Below are 19155 nucleotides of genomic sequence, written 5' to 3' on the forward strand. Positions count from 1 at the left end.
GGGATCCTGGCATCCTGGAAATCAGTTAGAATGTACTGTTCTTACAAGAAGCAAGTATTTAGGACAGGGGTCAGCAAACTTTTCAGCAGGGGGCTGGTCCACTGTCCCTCAGACCTTGTTGAGGGGCCGGACTATATTTTGAAGGGAAAAAATGAACGAATTCCTATACTCCACAAACAGCCCAGAGATGCATTTTAAATAAAAGCACACATTCTACTCATGTAAAAACACTAGGCAGGCCCCACAAATAACCCAGAAATACATTTTAAATAAAAGGACACATTCTATTCATGTAAAAACACGCTGATTCCCAGATCACCCACGGGCCGGATTGAGAAGGCGATTGGACCAGATCCGGCCCCTGGGCCTTAGTTTGCCTACCCATGGTTTAGGATCAAAGACACCCAACATCTTGTTTCTCATTACAGACGGAGAAGAATTAGGCTTGGTCAGCTTTTAACAATTTAACAATTTTATCTGCAGCTCTTTGACTAAAGCAAGATGTATAAAGCATGCCATTTGTACTTTTTCTTCTTTAGAAAAAGTTTTCTGAAATATTATTCCACAGCAACCTGACCTTGCCATGCTTTTGTCTAATAACAATAACAATAATAACAATAATTTTATTATTTATACCCCGCCCATCTGGCTGGGTTTTCCCAGCCACTCTGCGTGGCTTACAACATATCTAAAAACATAACAAAAAATCATCAATCCTTAAAACTTCCCTAAACAGGGCTGCTTTCATCAGAAAACACCGGAGCTCCAATTCTGGGCTACTTCAGGTCTATGCTTAAAATTATAGTGCCTTGGTAAAGAGGAAAAATAATTGTGCTGCCTTTTCTCTCTCTGATTGTGCCTGAAAACATATGGGTCTTGCATATTACATATATTCATTCTTTCAAGTATCCAGAGCAGAAAGTCTTAATGCATTGGTGGTTTGCATTGCGAATCAAGACATTAAACATAAGTAGAAGTTGTTTAAGACAAGTTTGGGATTCAGCTAAAATTAATTGTTATAAATTTGTTCTTCTGGAGGTTGTAGAAGATTCATATTTTTTTTGGACATCATTAGATACCTTAGCTCTGGAAGCACAACTTTAATGCTACAAGAATTTTGCCATTTGGCTAACTCTGGTAGGCTTCGTGCACTCACCATTCCACTGGAATTATTTATTCCATTCATATTAATTTTAGTTATGAATCTTAACTGTTGGAGGTGCTTCTGGATATTTAGGTCCACACTCTGCTTTCAAGCTGTGTATTCTGTTTTCATAATTTGTCCTTGGTGGCCCAATAAAAAGTTCTGTCCACCTTGTGAGTGTCATGTCTTCGTCATCTTCAAGGCCCCAGCTTACTGTGCTATATAATAATAATAGTAACAACAACAACAATAATAATAATACATTTATTTATACCCCGCCCTCCCCGGCCAAAACCGGACTCAGAGCGGCTAACATCAAATGTATAATACACTAACATAAAATCAGGCAATCAATTAAAATACATCCTAAAATCAGATCAGGATCAGAATCCAATCAGATGGCAACCTGCAAATTTGGGATGGGGACCTTAAATGCCCACCAGGCCTAACTGTCTCTACTGATCTTATATGAGTCTGTGAGAAACGTTGTGGGGCCACTTTCATACAAGTTCTTATGGGGGAAAGCGAAGTCAGATTGAACCCCGACCAAAGGCCTGGTGGAACAGCACTGTCTTGCAGACCCTGCGGAAAGATGTCAGATCCCGCAGGACCCTGGTCTCATGAGGCAGAGCATTCCACCAAGTTGGGGCCACAGCCAAAAAGGCCCTGGCCCTGGTCGAGGCCAGTCTAATCTCCTTGAGGCCCAGGACCTCCAAGATGTTGTTATTTGCAGACCGTAAGGTCCTCTGTGGGGCATGCCAGGAGAAGCGGTCCCTTAGGTACGAGGGTCCTAGTCCTTTCTGACCTTCTTCAAGCTCTTTCAACAAGTGAAAATTATGAGGGACTTTAACTGTGGATCCAGCTATCTTGTCCAAACCCCTCCCCCACCAGCCAGGTTGATCGGCAGTTTTTAAACAAACTGGCTTAACGTGCACCAAGGCATGGATCATTAATACAGTGGTACCTCGGGTTACATACGCTTCAGGTTACATCCGCTTCAGGTTACAGACTCCGCTAACCCAGAAATATTACCTCAGGTTAAGAACTTTGCTTCAGGATGAGAACAGAAATCGTGCGGCGGCGGCACGGCGGCAGTGGGAGGCCCCATTAGCTAAAGTGGTGCTTCAGGTTAAAAACAGTTTCAGGTTAAGAATGGACCTCCAGAACGAATTAAGTACTTAACCCGAGGTACCAGTCCCTTTCAATTTCACATTTCTCTGAATTTTGCAGTGCAGTTTTCAGCTCAAAAATAAAACAAAATACATTTAAATTGAATCAAATCTTAGAAATGTGTAAATTGAGATGAAATACATATTTAAATACATTTTGTCATAAAACTTTTTTAATAAAAACTCCTCAGATTATAATGCAGAAATGAGATGGAATGAATTTTACATGAATTTACATGTAAGTTTGATGAGGATTGGACATAGACAGAGCTGTCCAGCCTGACTTTTCACGGGAAGTGTCAGTCTGACATGATGTATGTAAAGCACTTTGTCAAACCCATTCCCCCAAGTCCTATAGAAATGGTTGGCACTACCATGCAGAGAGCAGCCTGCAACCACAAGTGCTGTTGTTTTGTTTTGTTTTGAGCATTTGTACTCTGTTCTTCAGCTGAAAAGGCTCCCAGGATGGCTTTCATGCTATCAGTTAAAACAGTGGCTCTCACTCTCTCTGGGCGACAGTTTCAGAATAAAAGTTTGCTTGCCACACTGAATTTTTTATTGGTAAGAAATGCATTGGAAAACACAAAGAAACAACTCCTAGCGGTGCTTGATTTATAACATAAAACACAACTGATTTATAATATGGTAATGGGACATTCAGAAAGTATAAATCAATGCAGCTACATAAGAAAATTCCCAGTAATACTAATTGTCCTTGAATCTTCCTGCCACACTTACCATCCTCTCCTGCCACACAGTGTGGCACATGACACGCCCTTTGAGAGTTACTGAATTAAAACAAGGCAGCCTCTTCCCTGACGGCTTTCAGTCTTAAGAAACATGCCCTGCAAGAGGAAAGGGGCAGGGGAGGGCAGAGGAAAAAGTAAAATGGGTACCAGTTGTTAAACAATTTTACCTAGTGGAGGTGGGCTTTGAGCAAAGCTAATGGGATGAACCCTGTGGCTTCCCATCCTTCTTAGTGAGACAGTTTGATGGAATGGCTGCCCCCAGGTGACATTTGAAGGAGAGGAGGCCCAGACCTGATTACTTTTGTTTCAGTTGTGGGGTGGGTTTGGTATGAATTTTCATTAGTTGCCACAGATTCCATGCCATCACATTTCCTCTCTTGAGAGTGGAAATCTAAGTTTGGTTAAATGCTATGCCAGGTTGTCAAATTGTTATGGAAAAATCTAGGTGTGAGGCTGCTCAGCCACCCAGCTTATTGGGCAGAGCCCGTGGGTCCCTGCAGAATAAAGGAGGAGTCCAGCCACCAACCGGAGCAAATAGCTGTAGACCAAAATTTATTGCGCAACAGGTTCGAAGAGGAAATTTAAACCCCGAGGACGGGGTGACAAGGACTTTTAAAACTTTCCCATCATATCCCAGAATACAGTTCGTACAGCACCATTGCTACATCATTGCTACATAGCATTGGAATGGAGGAAGCTGGCAAAGGAGTTGATTTTATATTATTTTTAAAGCTAGGTAACTTCCCTGAGCTGTCAAGTTAAAAGGATACATTCAGGCATAATATTTGTAAATTTAACTTTAAAGACGTGCCCCCCCCCATAATTTCCGTAACACAAATATAAAACTATCAAATTGTTGAAATATGGGAATAAAATATCATTATTAAACGTTAATGAATATTCAACAAATAGCCCGACACACGAAGAATGTATCCAAGATGTGATCCTTAGCAGGGGAGAACTTGAGAACAGATTCTGTTCATAGGAGAACAGAAAAAGTGCTTTTTACTGTGTGCAGCCAGTTGATCCATCTAGTTTAGTATTGTCCACACTGACTGGCAACAGCTCTCCAGGGTTTCCAACAGAGAAGAATATTTCCCTGTCTCAGTCAGTTCTAATTGGAGATGGCAGGTGTTGAACCCAGGACCCTCTACATGCAAAGGAGATGCTGTACCACTGAGCCCTTCTCCTAATTAAGAGGTGGCTTGCTGGTCTGGGTGAAGGGAATGAGGACAGTCCATGGGGCTTGATCCTGCACACACTTGTGTGGATTTGCTCAGCATAGGATCGTGTTAACCACAACAGAGGATTTATTCTCAAGAGGGCCTTACTGCCCTTCCAGCTTTGTGATATAACAAGAAGTCTGCAAGGAAATACATAACATTTTATTCCTGTTTTTGCAGTGATGGAACATTAATATGGATGTACAAGAACAGGTAAGCATCTGATCTTTACTTTGCTAGCTCCTTCTGCTGACAACATGCAGAGGGGTGTCTGTCTTGTTCATGGTCTGTCTTGCCCATGGTTGCCAGGGTTCCTGGGCAAAAGGGAGGTCTTTTAATGATTCTTTTAAAGCAATTTCCCTACCCTACTCATTAGCCAAACAGGATCTTGGAGCAGTGTTTATGAAGAATGTCCTTGTCCTAAAAGACATGGCACATGAAGAAGGGGAGTTGAGAAGGGCAAAGGGGAAAAGCAACCCCTTAGACCTGGTGTTATGTACTGAGTTGAATAGGATCCAAAATGCAGCAGTCTGATTGGTCCTAGAACAATAGGATCCAGAATGCAGCAGTCTGATTGGTCCACAGGAGCCACCCAATCCAACTCCAGGTGGAAGTGAATCCGCAACCTGATTGGCCTACAGGAGAATCCCAGAATTAGCCAATCACGTGGGGCCCATTGTGTAAATAATGTATATAAAGCAGACATTGCGGGGGAACTTCCATTCCTCACTACTATGAGCTGAATAAAGAGCATGAAATCCACACTCGACTCCGAGTATATTTCACTTGTTCAAAAGGATAATATTTTGTTGTACAGTTTTGTCAACACATATCTTGGCTGTCTTGAAGAGCGACCCCTACCCAGGAAAACTGGTCCTTCCTTCCTTCTTTCCTTCCTTCCTTCCTCACCCCACCACCCCCAAGTTCAGATCTTGGAGCAAATCCAGGTGCCAATGTCTGGGCCAGGAGTTCAAGGCCAGGTGTCCTGCCACGCAGCTCTTCCCTCGGGCTGGAAAGTGTGGACAGCTTCTGCTTGTGCCCTACTGCAACATTAAACTGTTTCTGGTGATGCTGTGTCCCGAATGCACAAAACCACCTGCTGCTTCTCAGCTGTGTACAAAATCCAATAGCCTGGGTGGTCCCCATTCTGTGTGATGTCCCAGGAAGGAGGCATGGCGCCAAATTAGCCACAACACAGATTTTTGTCTGCCTCTTTTTCCAGAAGTCCATTTTAAATGAAAAGCCACCATGGCAGGTTCAGTTTAAGGGGGAAGGGGCTGCTTCACCCTTTATTCTCTTGCCCTTTACCCACTAACACATACCCAGTATGCTTCTCCATTCACAGGCAAACACCCCCAATATTATTCCCCCCCTCCATAAAAGCTGTTGGTGGATAGCAGGAGGGGATAGAAGGAGCAAGTCCTCCATAAAACAGCCTTCTGACGCTGCTTTTTATTCCTATTTAGTTTGGGGAAGGGACGCGGGTGGCGCTGTGGGTTAAACCGCACAGCCTAGGGCTTGCCGATCAAAAGGTCGGCGGTTCAAATCCCCACAACGGGGTGAGCTCCCGTTGCTCGGTCCCTGCTCCTGCCAACCTAGCAGTTTGAAAGCACGTCAAAGTGCAAGTAGATAAATAGGTACCGCTCCGGCGGGAAAGTAAACGGCGTTTCCGTGCGCTGCTCTGGTTCGCCAGAAGCGGCTTGGTCATGCTGACCACATGACCCGGAAGCTGTACTCCGGCTCCCTCAGACAATAAAGCGAGATGAGTGCCGCAACCCCGGAGTCGGCCACGACTGGACCTAATGGTCAGGGGTCCCCTACCTTTACCTAGTTTGGGGAAAGTGGCCCAGGTGTCAGATTTTGCTCACAGCTATCTGTGCAGAATGAGATGTCTGGAAGTGCAGGCTGCTTGCTTGCTTGGGACATTGCCGAGCCGTGTCAGCTGAGCTATGGCACTCTGCCAAGGATAGAAATATGCTCCACCAGGAAGCACAATTTGTGTGTCTCCATCCCTCTGCTGACAACCTTATGGGCCCATCTGCACCAACTGCCTTGTATCAGGTCAGGCAGTTCGCTTCATCTACCCTGGCATTGCCTAGAACCGGCATTTGCAATCCTGGGGCCTCCAGATGTTTTGGATGACAGCTCCAAACATCTGGAGGGCAAAGCCTGGTCTCCTCTGACTGGCAGTTGCCCTCTGGGTGCTACCCAGGTAGTGGAGATCTCCTCAGTTTCACCTGGAGCATTCTGCATGCAGAAAACAGGCTGTTGCCACTAGGTCTAGCCTCCTTAACACATCCTTCCGGGTTCATCTTCCAAGTATCTTTCTTTTTGTTTTCTCCTTACATATACAGGAGCCTAAAGATTTCCCAGTTGAAAAACCAGACAGAGCAGTGGCTGGCCATAAGCAACTGGTTTAACTCAAGGTAAGAGGACCATATATTTATATGAGCCAAAACTGAAATCAGCAAGCCCTTTCCATAGTGGCCAAAGCTGGCCAGCCATACAGGAAATCAAACTGCAACTGGGACTTTTAACATATTAGTATGTTGAGCTAATGTGCCAATCCAGAGACGGCATTCAGTTGCTGGCTTTTGGGCCGGCCCTCTGCATAAGCTCAGAGGTACTTCCCTTGCTTTATATATTCCAGCACTCAGCCCTGATACTGAAGACTGGTTCGGGAACAGGAGACTCTGGGACCCGTTAGACCTTTTCCAATTACATTTCCCCAAGGTGGTTTGCCTGCCACCCTCATTATACACCTTTAGGTGCCAAGCGAAAACATTCCTTTCCAACCAGGCCTTTGGCTGATGAACACCCCTTTTATTTAAATGTGTTTATGGGAGACAGTGCAGGGGAGGTGGGGTTGTTGATTTGTATGTTTGTTGTTTGTTTTTATCATATATTTTGTGCTTATATTGTATTTTTATATTGTGAACTGCCCTGAGTTCTGCAAATGACGGGTGGTATACAAATTTAATAAGTAAGTAAGTAAGTAAGTAAGTAAGTAAGTAAGTAAGTAAGTATGTATGTCTATGTCAGGTTTCCTCAACCTCAGCCCTCCAGATTTTTTTGGCCTACAACTCCCATGATCCCTAGGTAGCAGGACCAGTGGTCAGGGATGATGGGAATTGTAGTCTCAAAACATCTGGAGGGCTGAGGTTGAGGAAGCCTGGTCTATGGTTCTATAAAGGCTATTTTGAGGCCCTTTTTATTTAATGCAGATGCACCCCCGGCTTGTTCAGTGTAGACTGGCAAGGTTCTATTGATGCTTTGCTGCCCACAGCCCATATAATTAGTTCTTACCTTACCTATTTTCAAGAGGCTAGTTACTTGCTTCCTGTTAACGGAGAAATCTGAGGGCTCCCTTGGTCAAAAAGCAAGGACACCAGCCAGGAAGACCAGAGCAAAACAGCAGCCAGTAGGCTTGGTCTTTATTGAAGACTGTCGCGAAAGGACTCCAACCTGCCACAAGGTGGAACAAGATGGAAACCCCGAACAAAAGAGAACCCCAAACTTTTATTAGCTGCTAATCCCCATGTTACACCCCCCCAAGCTACATCACTCATACATCATGGTTACACCATGAAAGGGGAGGTCTGCTGGCAGTAATCTGAGCATCCTGGACCCTGCCCCATGGTTCCCCTTGCCCTCCACCAAACACCCATCAAGTGTAACAAAAGAGATATTTACATTTCCCTGTTTCCCAGCCAAGTTAATCACACCCTTTTGTCTTCATCTGGGTTTGTTATTTCTGGAATGGCTACCTGTCTGTCAGGATGCCAGGGATTATCACTCAGGCATGGGGGTGCTGAGTAGCTGAGCTCACATGTCTATAGGAATTTCTGAAGTTTTCCAGTGAGCAAGTACATAGATACATTGATCAGTGAATTCTTACATTTGGTATTGTGCAGCAAAGGCCCTTTGAATAGGCAGGAAGAAACTGTGATGAAGGGTTTTGTGGGGACAAATCACAAAAGTCGCAAAAGTGATTGTGCTGATTTTGGTAGTGGGCTGCATGTGCATGATATCTGCTGGAGGGGCAACCCCACCCCCCCAACCTATACATAAATTCTTGCAACACTGTGTACAGTACTCTTGGTCAGTCCTGCTGTTCCTAAGGGAGACCTTTAGTCCTGTCCTTTTCATCTAATTCATTTACCACAGATAGATAGATTAGATAACAAAACAGCTGCTGTTCTGGCTGCAAAAAGGCAGGCTACGGCTTGATTGAGAAGCCGGAAGCTACTAATCAAAGGTACAGTTACATGGAGTAGTGGAATCTTTGTTGAATGGGACTGTGGAGGATCTTGGCATGGGGAAAGATAATTTGCCAAATAATACAGATCTTTCCTAAGTGCCATGTAGGGCTGGCCATTTAATTCTGCTTCCAGTCAGCTGTGGAACAGCAGTGGCCTCAGAAAATCTCAAGCTTCCAGGGCTCCTCAGTTTCGTTTTATCTACTTACAGATACGAATTTGCGAATAAAGAACCAAAGGGGTTGTCATTGGACAGCTGGTTTGATTCACGGTAAGGAGAGAAAACCTTTTTTTTTTGTGGGGGGGCAGGGAGGCTAAGGGAAGTGGTGGAATGAGAGGAGAAAGGTCTTGGTGCAATCAAAGCCTTTTACCCAGAACAACATTGACTTGCAACACAGGTCTTACGCTATTACTGTGAAATCTGGAGAATGAGCTATTCACATTCCTCACCACACCCCTGAAATTCATCCTCTGACTTTTGTCAAGGCATAATTCATGTAGCGCTTCGTCCACTCACCCCTGCATCTGCAGAATGGGGATAATAACACAGGTCAGCCTTGCAGAGTTACTGTAAGGGTTGCTGGAATCATGCAATTAAATAAATTTGGAAGAGTATTGTTAATGATTGCATGCAGCTTCTGAGGGGCAGAAGGGAGCCTGCACTATTTATGGATTCAGGCAGGCAGCAGCTGGAACAAGGGTAGACTGCCTCTGTGTTCTGGAGGATCCATTCCCAGGACCAACATTATCCAAAATAGTTGTTGATAGGTATTCACTGTGGATTTATGTTGCCACCTGTGGCCAATACCATTGCACCACCTGAGACATAGAATTCCAGAGGCTGATGTACAGAATTCTGAACTCATTGTCTATCCTGGTTACTAGCCCCTAAGTGTGAGGATGTTGGGGGTAGTTAGAGCCCTTTTATTTGGCGCTGTGGGTTAAACCACAGAGCCTAGGACTTGCAGATCGGAAGGTCAGCAGTTCGAATCCCCGTGACGGGGTGAGCTCCTGTTGCTCGGTCCCAGCTCCTGCCAACCTAGCAGTTCGAAAGCACATCAAAGTGCAAGTAGATAAATAGGTACCGCTCCAGCAGGAAGGTAAACGGCATTTCCGTGCGCTGCTCTGGTTCGCCAGAAGCAGCTTAGTCATGCTGGCCACATGACCTGGAAGCTGTACGCCGGCTCCCTCAGCCAATAAAGCGAGATGAGCGCCGCAACCCCAGAGTCAGCCATGACTGGACCTAATGGTCAGGGGTCCCTTTACCTTTACTTTCTACTAGTTGAGGGGTAGGAGTCTTTGGGCTCAAAAGCAGAATAATAAAAACAACCACCACCACAGCAATCTATTTCTATTATGTGCCCTAAGCCTCAAGATGTGTTGATTAGAGAGTAAGCAGAACTATGTGATTCCTGCATTGCAGAGGGTTGGAGTAGATGACCCCTGGGGTTCCCTTCCAACTCTACAATTCTATGATTTAGGGCTTACTATAGCTTTGGACTGTCTCTAAGAAAGTTTAAGGCAATCCAGCAACTATTCCTGGACCTCCTCACCTCCCCCTGTATGAAGTCTTCTCTACCTCCAGTTTATTCTGGGTTGCAGATTACTTTTGGGAAGGATCCTTCCTGTTCAGCTTAATTTGCACTTGGCAAACCGGTATGTGAAGTAACGGCTCATCCACAGTTTCTCTTGACCTGTATTTTGATGGGCTTGTGTACCAAATATTTGCCCTCAGGCAAAGCTGAGAGCTTTTCTTGTTCTGCAGCTCAGCCTGGCAAAAATCCCATCTTACCTGCTGAATGGGATTTTATCTTATGTTATTTTTTCTGCCTTACTGATTTCAGACATTCACCTTCACTGTACACTTTTCAGCACCCGCTAAAAACAATTTTGTTTAGGCAAGCCTACTCACATGTTAAGGAAGTTGATGTGAGTTTTAGTCTGTTTTCAGTCTTTTGTTATTTTAACTTTTCAAAAGTTTTTAGTTAATGCTATTCATCTTTCTTATAGGTAATGTGAATGCTTCATGCTTTTCGTAAACCTTTGAGGGGTTTTGTTTTGTTTGCACTCAGGTGGTGTATACATTTTACAAAATAAATAATAAATCAATGAAGTTATCAGATGTGCAGAAAATCAGAAGAGAGATATTGCTTAAGGAAGCTTCATTTCTCTAGTGGGCAAGATCAGGTTTTCACAAGGCACAGCCACAGAACAATGGAGAAAGCTCTTATGTGTACTCGAAACAAAATAAAAAAAATCCTTCCGGTAGCACCTTAAAGTAAAGGTAAAGGGACCCCTGACCAATAGGTCCAGTCGTGACCGCCTCTAGGCTTGCGGCGCTCATCTCGCTTTCTTGGCCGAGGGAGCTGGCGTACAGCTTCTGGGTCATGTGGCCAGCATGACTAAGCCACTTCTGGTGAGCCAGAGCAGCTCACGGAAACACTGTTTACCTTCCCACCAGAGGGGTACCTATTGATCTACTTGCACTTTGACGTGCTTTCGAACTGCTAGGTTGGCAGGAGCAGGGACCGAGCAATGGGAGCTCACCCCATCGCGGGGATTCGAACCGCCGACCTTCTGATCGGCAAGCCCTAGGCTCTGTGGTTTAACCCACAGCACCACTGCGCACCTTAGAGACCAACTACCGTATTTTTCGTTCTATAGGGCGCACCGGCCCATAGGACGCACCTCGGTTTTTTGGGGGGGAAATGAATATAAAAAATTTATTCCCCCCCCCAGCTGCGGCTGCCGCCCCAAGCCTTGCGCACACCTTCCCGAAGCACGGGGCGCCCTCCGGAGGGCTCCGCATGCTTCGGGCGACAGGCTGCCGCCCCAAGCCTCACGCGCCCGTTGGGACCTCCCGCCGGGCGCGCAAGGCTTGCAAACACATTCGCCCGAAGCACGGGGAGCCCTCCGGAGGGCTCCCCGTGCTTCGGGTGACAGGCTGCCGCCCCAAGCCTCGCGCGCCCGTCGGGACCTCCCGCCGGGCGCGCAAGGCTTGCAGCCTGTCGCCCGAAGCATGGAGAGCCCTCCGGAGGGCTCCCCGTGCTTCGGGCGACAGGCTGCCGCCCCAAGCCTCGCGCGCCCGTCGGGACCTCCCGCTGGGCGCGCAAGGCTTGCAGCCTGTCGCCCCAAGCACGGAGAGCCCTCCGGAGGGCTCCCCGTGCTTCGGGCAACAGGCTGCCGCCCCAAGCCTCGCACGCCCGTCGGGACCTCCCGCCGGGCGCGCAAGGCTTGCAGACACTCGCCCGAAGCACGGGGAGCCCTCCGGAGGGCTCCCCGTGCTTCGGGCGACAGGCTGCCGCCCCAAGCCTCACGCGCTCGGCAGGACCTCCCGCCGGCGCGCAAGGCTTGCAGCCTGTCGCCCCAAGCACGGAGAGCCCTCCGGAGGGCTCCCCGTGCTTCGGGCGACAGGCTGCCGCCCCAAGCCTCGCACGCCCGTCGGGACCTCCCGCCGGGCGCGCAAGGCTTGCAGACACTCGCCCGAAGCACGGGGAGCCCTCCGGAGGGCTCCCCGTGCTTCGGGCGACAGGCTGCCGCCCCAAGCCTCACGCGCTCGGCAGGACCTCCCGCCGGCGCGCAAGGCTTGCGGACACTTGCCGGGGCTGCAGGCTGCTGCCCGCAAGCCTTGTGAGCCCGCGGGAACTCCCGCCGGGCTTGCAAGGCTTGCGGATAGCTTCCTGAAGCCTGGAGAGCGAGAGGGGTCGGTGCGCACCGATGCCTCTTGCTCTCCAGGCTTCAGCAAAAGCCTGCATTCGCACCATAGGACGCACACACATTTCCCCTTCATTTTTGGAGGGGAAAAAGTGCGTCCTATGGTGCGAAAAATACGGTAAATATGTTATTGGTATGAGCTTTCATGTGCATGAACACTTCTGAAAGCTCATACCAATAACAAACTTAGTTGGTCTCTAAGGTGCTACTGGAAGGAACTTTATTATTTTGTTTCGACCACGGCAGACCAATACGGCTACCTACCTGTAACTTGTGTGTACTGTTCATCAGTACATAGTTATCCCTTGAAATTCACACTTCTCTGAATTTTTGGATGCAGTTCTCCAGCCAAATAATGTGTGCAAAATTTCTTGTGTTGGTGGACAGTAATATAAACAAGGCATAATATTAGGAGGTGCTTGCTCTCCAAAAAGTGCATATTAGGAAAAATGTTGCTGTAAGCTACTGACAAATTTCCATGAGTGAAACTAATATAACCTAAAGCTAATGTAGAATTGTAGAGAAATGAAGTTGGCAACTATCAGAAAGTGGGCAAAATTGAAATAGACAAACACATCTCCCCCAGTTACAGTTTAAGGAAGTTCAAAAAGGGCACTGGGACACAAAAAAGTCACCACCATGCGCACCTAAGTAAGACTCACTCCACAATCTCTTACAACTCAAAAAAAAGAAGGAACCCCGCCCAAGAACAGTCATCTGCTTGAGCCTGTTACTTCAATTGTCCTTGCTCAAGTTCTTGCATTAGAAGCTTGTCTCAGGAAATGGTTCAGACGGTGGGGAAATAGCGTTGTTTAGCCAAGAGGAAGTTCAGGTTATTACACACAAAAAATGCTTTTGATTTGGCTTTTCCTTTATAATATTAAAACCATAGAATGGTAGAATGGTAGAGTTGGAAGGGAACCTGAGGGTCATCTAGTCCAACCCCCTGCAATGGAATCTCAACTAAAGAATCCCTGACAGATGGCCACCCAACCTTTGCTTGAAAACCTCCAATGAAGGAGAGTCCATCACTCCTTGTAGGAGTCTGATCCACTGTCAAATACAAAGTTCTTCCTGATGTTTAGTCAAACCTCCATTCTTGTAACTTGAAGTCATTGGTCTGGATCCTACCCTCTGGAGCAGGAGAAAACCATCTTGTTCCATCTTCCATGTGACAGCCCTTTAGATATTTGAAGCTGGCTATCGTATCTCCTTTCAATCTCCTCTTTACCTGGCTAAACATCCACAACTCCACCAACAATTCCTCATAAGCCTTGATTTCCAGACCCCTGATCATCTTGGTTGCCCTCCTCTGCACACGTTCTAGATTATCAGTATCCTTCTTAAATTGTGGTGCCCAGAACTGGACACAAGACTCCAGGTGTAGTCTCACCAAGGCAGAATAGAATGGTGCTATTATTTCCTTGATCTGGACACTTTCCCAAAAGGAAGGTTCATTGGAAACCCTTTCGGGTAAAATTGAGGCTAAAAAGGAAGCTACTAAAACAGTAATAACTTTGTCCCGATCTGCCAGGAGAGAACTCAATTTACTTCTTTTCAGAGTTTTAGGCTAGAGGTCTGTTAAGTTGTGAGTGAGCATATCAGACGACACAGCGATTCTTCAAACAGCTCTTGTTTATTCAGAGGCCAGAACAGAACTGAGCTGAAGGGTTCAGTCAGCCTGCTTATAAAGAGCTCCAGTACAACGTTACTGTAGCAACTTTCTAAAACTATCCAATCACTGAACATCACTTTCGATCCTTCATTTGCATAACTATCTACAGTATCCCCCTGCTGGCCCAGGGTGAGAACTTCAGTACATAACAAGGCCCAACATTTTGCTCAGCATCAGTTGGCGAGGTCTATTGTGTAAAGAGCAATCCAAGAGATTGAATCAGGTCCTCCTCAGTTGCAGGCACACAGATGGGCTTGATATGGAATATGTGAGAATCTGTCTTTGGTCACTGCAGAGGGGAAGGCATTTAGTCTCGCAAGCATAAAGACTCTTCGATGGGAAGGGAGTAATAGGTCCTTTAGATATTTGGCACAGGTTCCATAGTGTGTTGTGATCCCTAAGGCCTGCAGAGAACAGGATCTCGGAGTATGAGGTAATAAACGCTGTCTTTCGTGGTCGTAGAGCCGCTGTTTGATTGTGTGGAATACCATATTTTTTGCTGTATAAGACGCACCAGACCATAAGACGCACCTATTTTTTGGAGGAGGAAAACAAGAAAAAAAATATTCTGAATCTTAGAAGCCAGAACAACAAGAGGGATTGCTGCACAGTGAAAGCAGCAATCCTTCTTGCTGTTCTGGCTTGTGAGATAGCTGCGCAGTCTGCATTCGCTCCATAAGACGCACACACATTTCCCCTTACTTTTTAGGAGGGAAAAAGTGAGTCTTATAGAGCAAAAAATACGGTATGTAATTTTCATCACATGCTTCAAGGCTCTCAAGGGCAATGCCCAAACTACGGATTTTATCTTGAATTGCTCTATACCATCCAGATGCAATACGGTTTTCAAGTGTAGAGATTAAAAAGGAATTAGATGTTGTTCTAAAGTGGACTTTCAGCCAGGCCTTGATTGTAGTAAGCCATGCATTGGTTTCCATCAGATGTTGACCAGTTTCAACACATAAGGTTAAGTAGCTTATGCATTTAGGGGCACCAAGATCTTACGAAGAAAAGTCACTTGAATTTGTTCAACTTCTCTGTTAAATGCTTGTATCCAAATTGGAATACCGTACAATAACCTTGGCATTAAAAAATTTTATAGCAGAGACCATATGGTTGCCTCTGAGGAAGAAAAAGTGAAGAATCGCAGATGTGGTGCATTTTGCTTGGATGATCATTTGGCGTCTGTGTGTTGTCCAGTTTAAATTTGGCTGATAGAATATCCCTAGGTATTTACAGGATTTTACCTGGTCAGTGGGGTGATTATCTAGCCTCCATTTGACAGATTTTTCGTAATTACCGGTAATTCCCAGGGAGTTGATCTGACAGAAGGAAGAAAACGAATTTAGAAGTCTTCTAAGACCGACCTGGGTCTGAGAAAGTATTGTAGTATCATCTGCATATAGAAGCAGTTTTATTTTATGTTGGCCTAATGTCCGTGGATGTCCATTTACACCCTCAAAGTGATGAACCAGGTCATTTAAAAAAAGATTGAATAAGTGGGGCGACAAGACGCATCCTTGCTATAAGTATAAATGTAACCAAAGGAGTAATCCTTTGGTTACATTTATACTTTTTGTCAACTCGCCTTGGGGGTTACATTTGATGTGACCGAGTGTAGCGGTGTGTATTTTTTGAATTAGAAACAGCAGGCGTTGGTCAATTCCCATTTTATATAATTTGCACCAAAGCAGATCACAGGGGACTGTGTCAAAAGCTCCTTTTAACTCTAGGAAGGCCATGTCAAGTTCTTTCCTCCCATTTTCCATGTATTGGACTATGCAATTATCAGTGGTGGGTTTGCCATGGCAGAAGCCTATTTGTTCAGGCCCAAGGATCTTATTAGATGTCATCCAGTCCTTAAATTTCTTTTCCAAGTGTCAGGCATACATCTTACCAAGGATTGTTAGAAGACTTAAAAGGTAAAGGTAAAGGACCCCTGACAGTTAAGTCCAGTCGCGGATGACTCTGGGGTTGCGGCGCTCATCTCGCTTTACTGGCCAAGGGAGCCGACATTTGTCCGCAGACAGTTTTTCCAGGTCATGTGGCCAGCATGACTAAGCCGCTTCTGGCGAACCAGAGCAGCACATGGAAACGCCATTTACCTTCCCGCCGGAGCGCTACCTATTTATCTACTTGCACTTTGACGTGCTTTCAAACTGCTAGGTTGGTAGTTATCAGACTAATTCTCAGGCAGCTTCAGGTTACCTTTTTTGAATATAGGAGTGATGATGAAGTTTAGCCAAACATCTGGTAGTACCCCAAATTTGTCAATTAAAGTGAATAAATAGGCTAATAGAAGGGCCCACCATCCTGGACTGTGCCAGGGATCCCGTCTGGTCCTGGGGATTTATTTGGTGGATCATATAGTCTAATCCCTTGCTGTGCAGGAATCTCAGCTAAAACATCCACAACAGATGAACTCTGCAACCTCCCAAGGGAGACTGTTCCAATGTCATTCTTAAATTTTGGTGTCCACAACTGGACACAGGACTCCAGGGGTGGTCAGATCAAGGCAGAAAAGAGTGTTACTATTACCGCACTTTCCCTGATTGGAACACTAGACCTCTGCTGATGTAGTCTTGAATTGCATTAGCTTGCTCTTGTCTTTTCTTTTGATGCTGCTGCTGCTGCATCACACTGACTTAGTCAGTCAGTTAAGAGTAGCAGAGAGCCTTACTGGACTAGATCAAAGGTTTGGCTGTGGTTGGCCAAATTACCTCCAAGATGGCTGCAACACTCCCTAAGGAACCATGCTCTTCCGTCGTTGGCACCTGGTGCTCAAGAATACACTGCCACGGGGCATGGTGGTTGCACTTAGTTATCACAGCTGATGGCAGGCAGGACATTTCTTCTTCACAGATAGTAGGCTGTATCCTGTGCTAGTAACACTCAGAGGAGACCCATTGAAATCAGTGTGCATGACTGACTTGTGGCTGCTTACTCCCCTCCATTTAACACAGCAGCAAACTCATTCTCCAAGCGAGAAGTTTGCAGGTAGCCAAAACAGCACCATCCATGCACAAGAGGAAACTCGAAAGTTTGCAGAAATACAAAAATATTTAAAGTGGAGAACATAAGGAAGGGAGGACCCCTGCCCTGCCCCACGAAGCCCAATGCAGACTGAGCACATATCAATGGGCATCGAACCCTGGCTGGGTATTGGTGAGGAGTGTCCTGGAAGAGGGCATGATTGGCTAGCACTCTAAACAGGAACAGCTGCGTGCTGCAACATATCATTGCAGCTACCCTTGTCCTCCCCCCACCCCACCCCAAAAAGCAAACAGCCGGTGGCTGTGAAGTCCTCTTCCTGCAGACCAGGAGCTTCACTTGATGCATCTTTGTAAACGAGTTCTACCTTTAATGTGCCATTTTAAAATACAGCCTCAGTTCATTAATAAGGTGGGTTACAAGTGAAGAGAGCTAGGAACACCTATCCATGCCAATAGCTTAGTTGCGATATGCTAATGGTCCAGTAAAATATGGCAGATAAAATACAACTAAAGCTAGCGGAGCCACAGATTCAAAAGCAGCCATTTTCCATCTTTGGTCAATGGCCAAAGAACCTCTGGAATATTTGGGAGGAGTGTTCCTGTCTAAGCGTCAGCAAATAGATGCCAGTACAGATCACACCCTGCCTTCAGCCATGGCAAGAAGGGCACAGAACTGGGCCTCTGCCCATTTGCATCTGCCCTGGGAGAAATTAAATTTCACATGCCAGTAGAAAGCATTCAGCAGAGAAAGAATGAAATGCCAAAGCACTGAGTTATTGCTACGTTTTTCTCAAGCTTTGAACCCCTCCTAGTTCTTCGGGCGGGATGAAAATAAGTGGGATAGTAAGTGTGTTAGTTAATAAATAGGCACCATGTACAAAAAGCCACTGGCACCATTTTATCCTAGGCACAGGTGTTCCAGAAATGTGCTCTCTTGTTCATAGAACCAGCATGAACTCAGGAAAGCTGGCTCTGATTCCAGCTTTAAAGCATTTTTGTTTAGAGCTGGCCAGGGTGTCTCTCTCTCTCTCTCTCTCTCTCTCTCTCTCTCTCTCTCTCTCTCTCTCTGTGTGTGTGTGTGTGTGTGTGCTTCCACTGGAAAACAAGCAAGGATGGAAATAGCCTGCTAAAATTAAATTTAGGCAAGTGTAGCTGGGAAACAGCTTTGTTTTATAAAATAATAATAATAATAATAATCCAAAATATTTGCACATCTGGTTCCATTTAGCATGCTTCCAAGCAAACAGAAAATGCTCCACAAGCACTTCAGTTCCTACTTAGCCAACTGAAATTCTATTAGCCATGATGGCCTCATCCTGTACCTCCAGTGTTAGAGGCAGGGTGCCTTCGAATGCTAATTGCTGGTAATCCAAAGCAAGGAAAACATGATTGCCCTCAAGGTCTGTTTGCAGGCTTCCTATTGGCGGACCCGGTTGGCCACTGGGAGGACAGGATGTAGGTCTAGGTGTCTGGATGGCTAAGCTGACTAACTTTAGCAAACCCAGACACTTTCCATCATGTGGTTGGTTATTAATTTACAGTGTTTTGTATTGTTCTTGTTCCAGCTGAGCTCCAAGCCTGTGAACAGGGATGGAGCAGGAGAAAGAAATCTGTTCAGCATATGTTTCAATGTATATGCATTTTAAGGCATGCTGCAAATGTGAGCTTCATGAACCAAGAAACAAATAAAAATGCAGCTATCCTTTGAAATTTGTAGTTCTGCTCCCCCCCCCCAGTGCAGTTCTCCAGCCAAAAAGGTGTACAAAAGGAATCTATTAAGAACCACATGCACAGATGTGTATATTAGTGAGAATCATGTACAAAAACATCTTACAGAGAATTGTTTGCAAACAAAAAATTGCATAGAGATATCTACAAAGTTTCATGTACCTTTTACTTATATTTTTAATGCAAATTGATGTGGAAATGAGGTGAGCTGAATTTAAGACTGAGGGCATAAGTAAAAATGGAAAAATGAGAAATTGAGTCTAAGAGATGCATCCATTCCTACCAGTCTGTCACACAACAAAGAGAACCTTGAGGTCTAGCGCATTTATTACAGCAAAAGCTTCGCACAGACTATTATTATTTGTTACGTTTGTTAATCACATTATACCCAAAGGGGGGGGGGAGGGTCTCAAAGCAACTTGCATTGAGATAGAATGCAAACGGACAAAATCAATTAAAAACCAGAAAATTGAAAACAATGCACAATCTATAAGGGAGCTA

At 45.5% G+C, this 19155-nt stretch overlaps 1 protein-coding gene and 1 pseudogene across 4 annotated transcripts in view; one reads left to right on the forward strand and one right to left on the reverse strand.

The window, feature by feature from the left end:
- GLT6D1 (glycosyltransferase 6 domain containing 1) overlaps positions 1-19155 on the forward strand; it is a 43230-nt gene that overhangs the window by 19829 nt on the left and 4246 nt on the right. For all 4 annotated transcript variants that reach the window (XM_053373772.1, XM_053373770.1, XM_053373771.1 and 1 more), the window contains 3 exons: positions 4466-4498; positions 6640-6711; positions 8756-8815. In XM_053373772.1, coding sequence (XP_053229747.1) covers positions 4466-4498; positions 6640-6711; positions 8756-8815 — 165 coding nt within the window. The remainder of the gene's footprint in view (positions 1-4465; positions 4499-6639; positions 6712-8755; positions 8816-19155) is intronic.
- LOC128406405 (ubiquitin-conjugating enzyme E2 variant 2-like) lies at positions 945-1355 on the reverse strand (annotated as a pseudogene).

The sequence above is a fragment of the Podarcis raffonei genome, chromosome Z, assembly GCF_027172205.1.
Source record: "Podarcis raffonei isolate rPodRaf1 chromosome Z, rPodRaf1.pri, whole genome shotgun sequence".
In the NCBI taxonomy this organism is placed as follows: domain Eukaryota; kingdom Metazoa; phylum Chordata; class Lepidosauria; order Squamata; family Lacertidae; genus Podarcis; species Podarcis raffonei.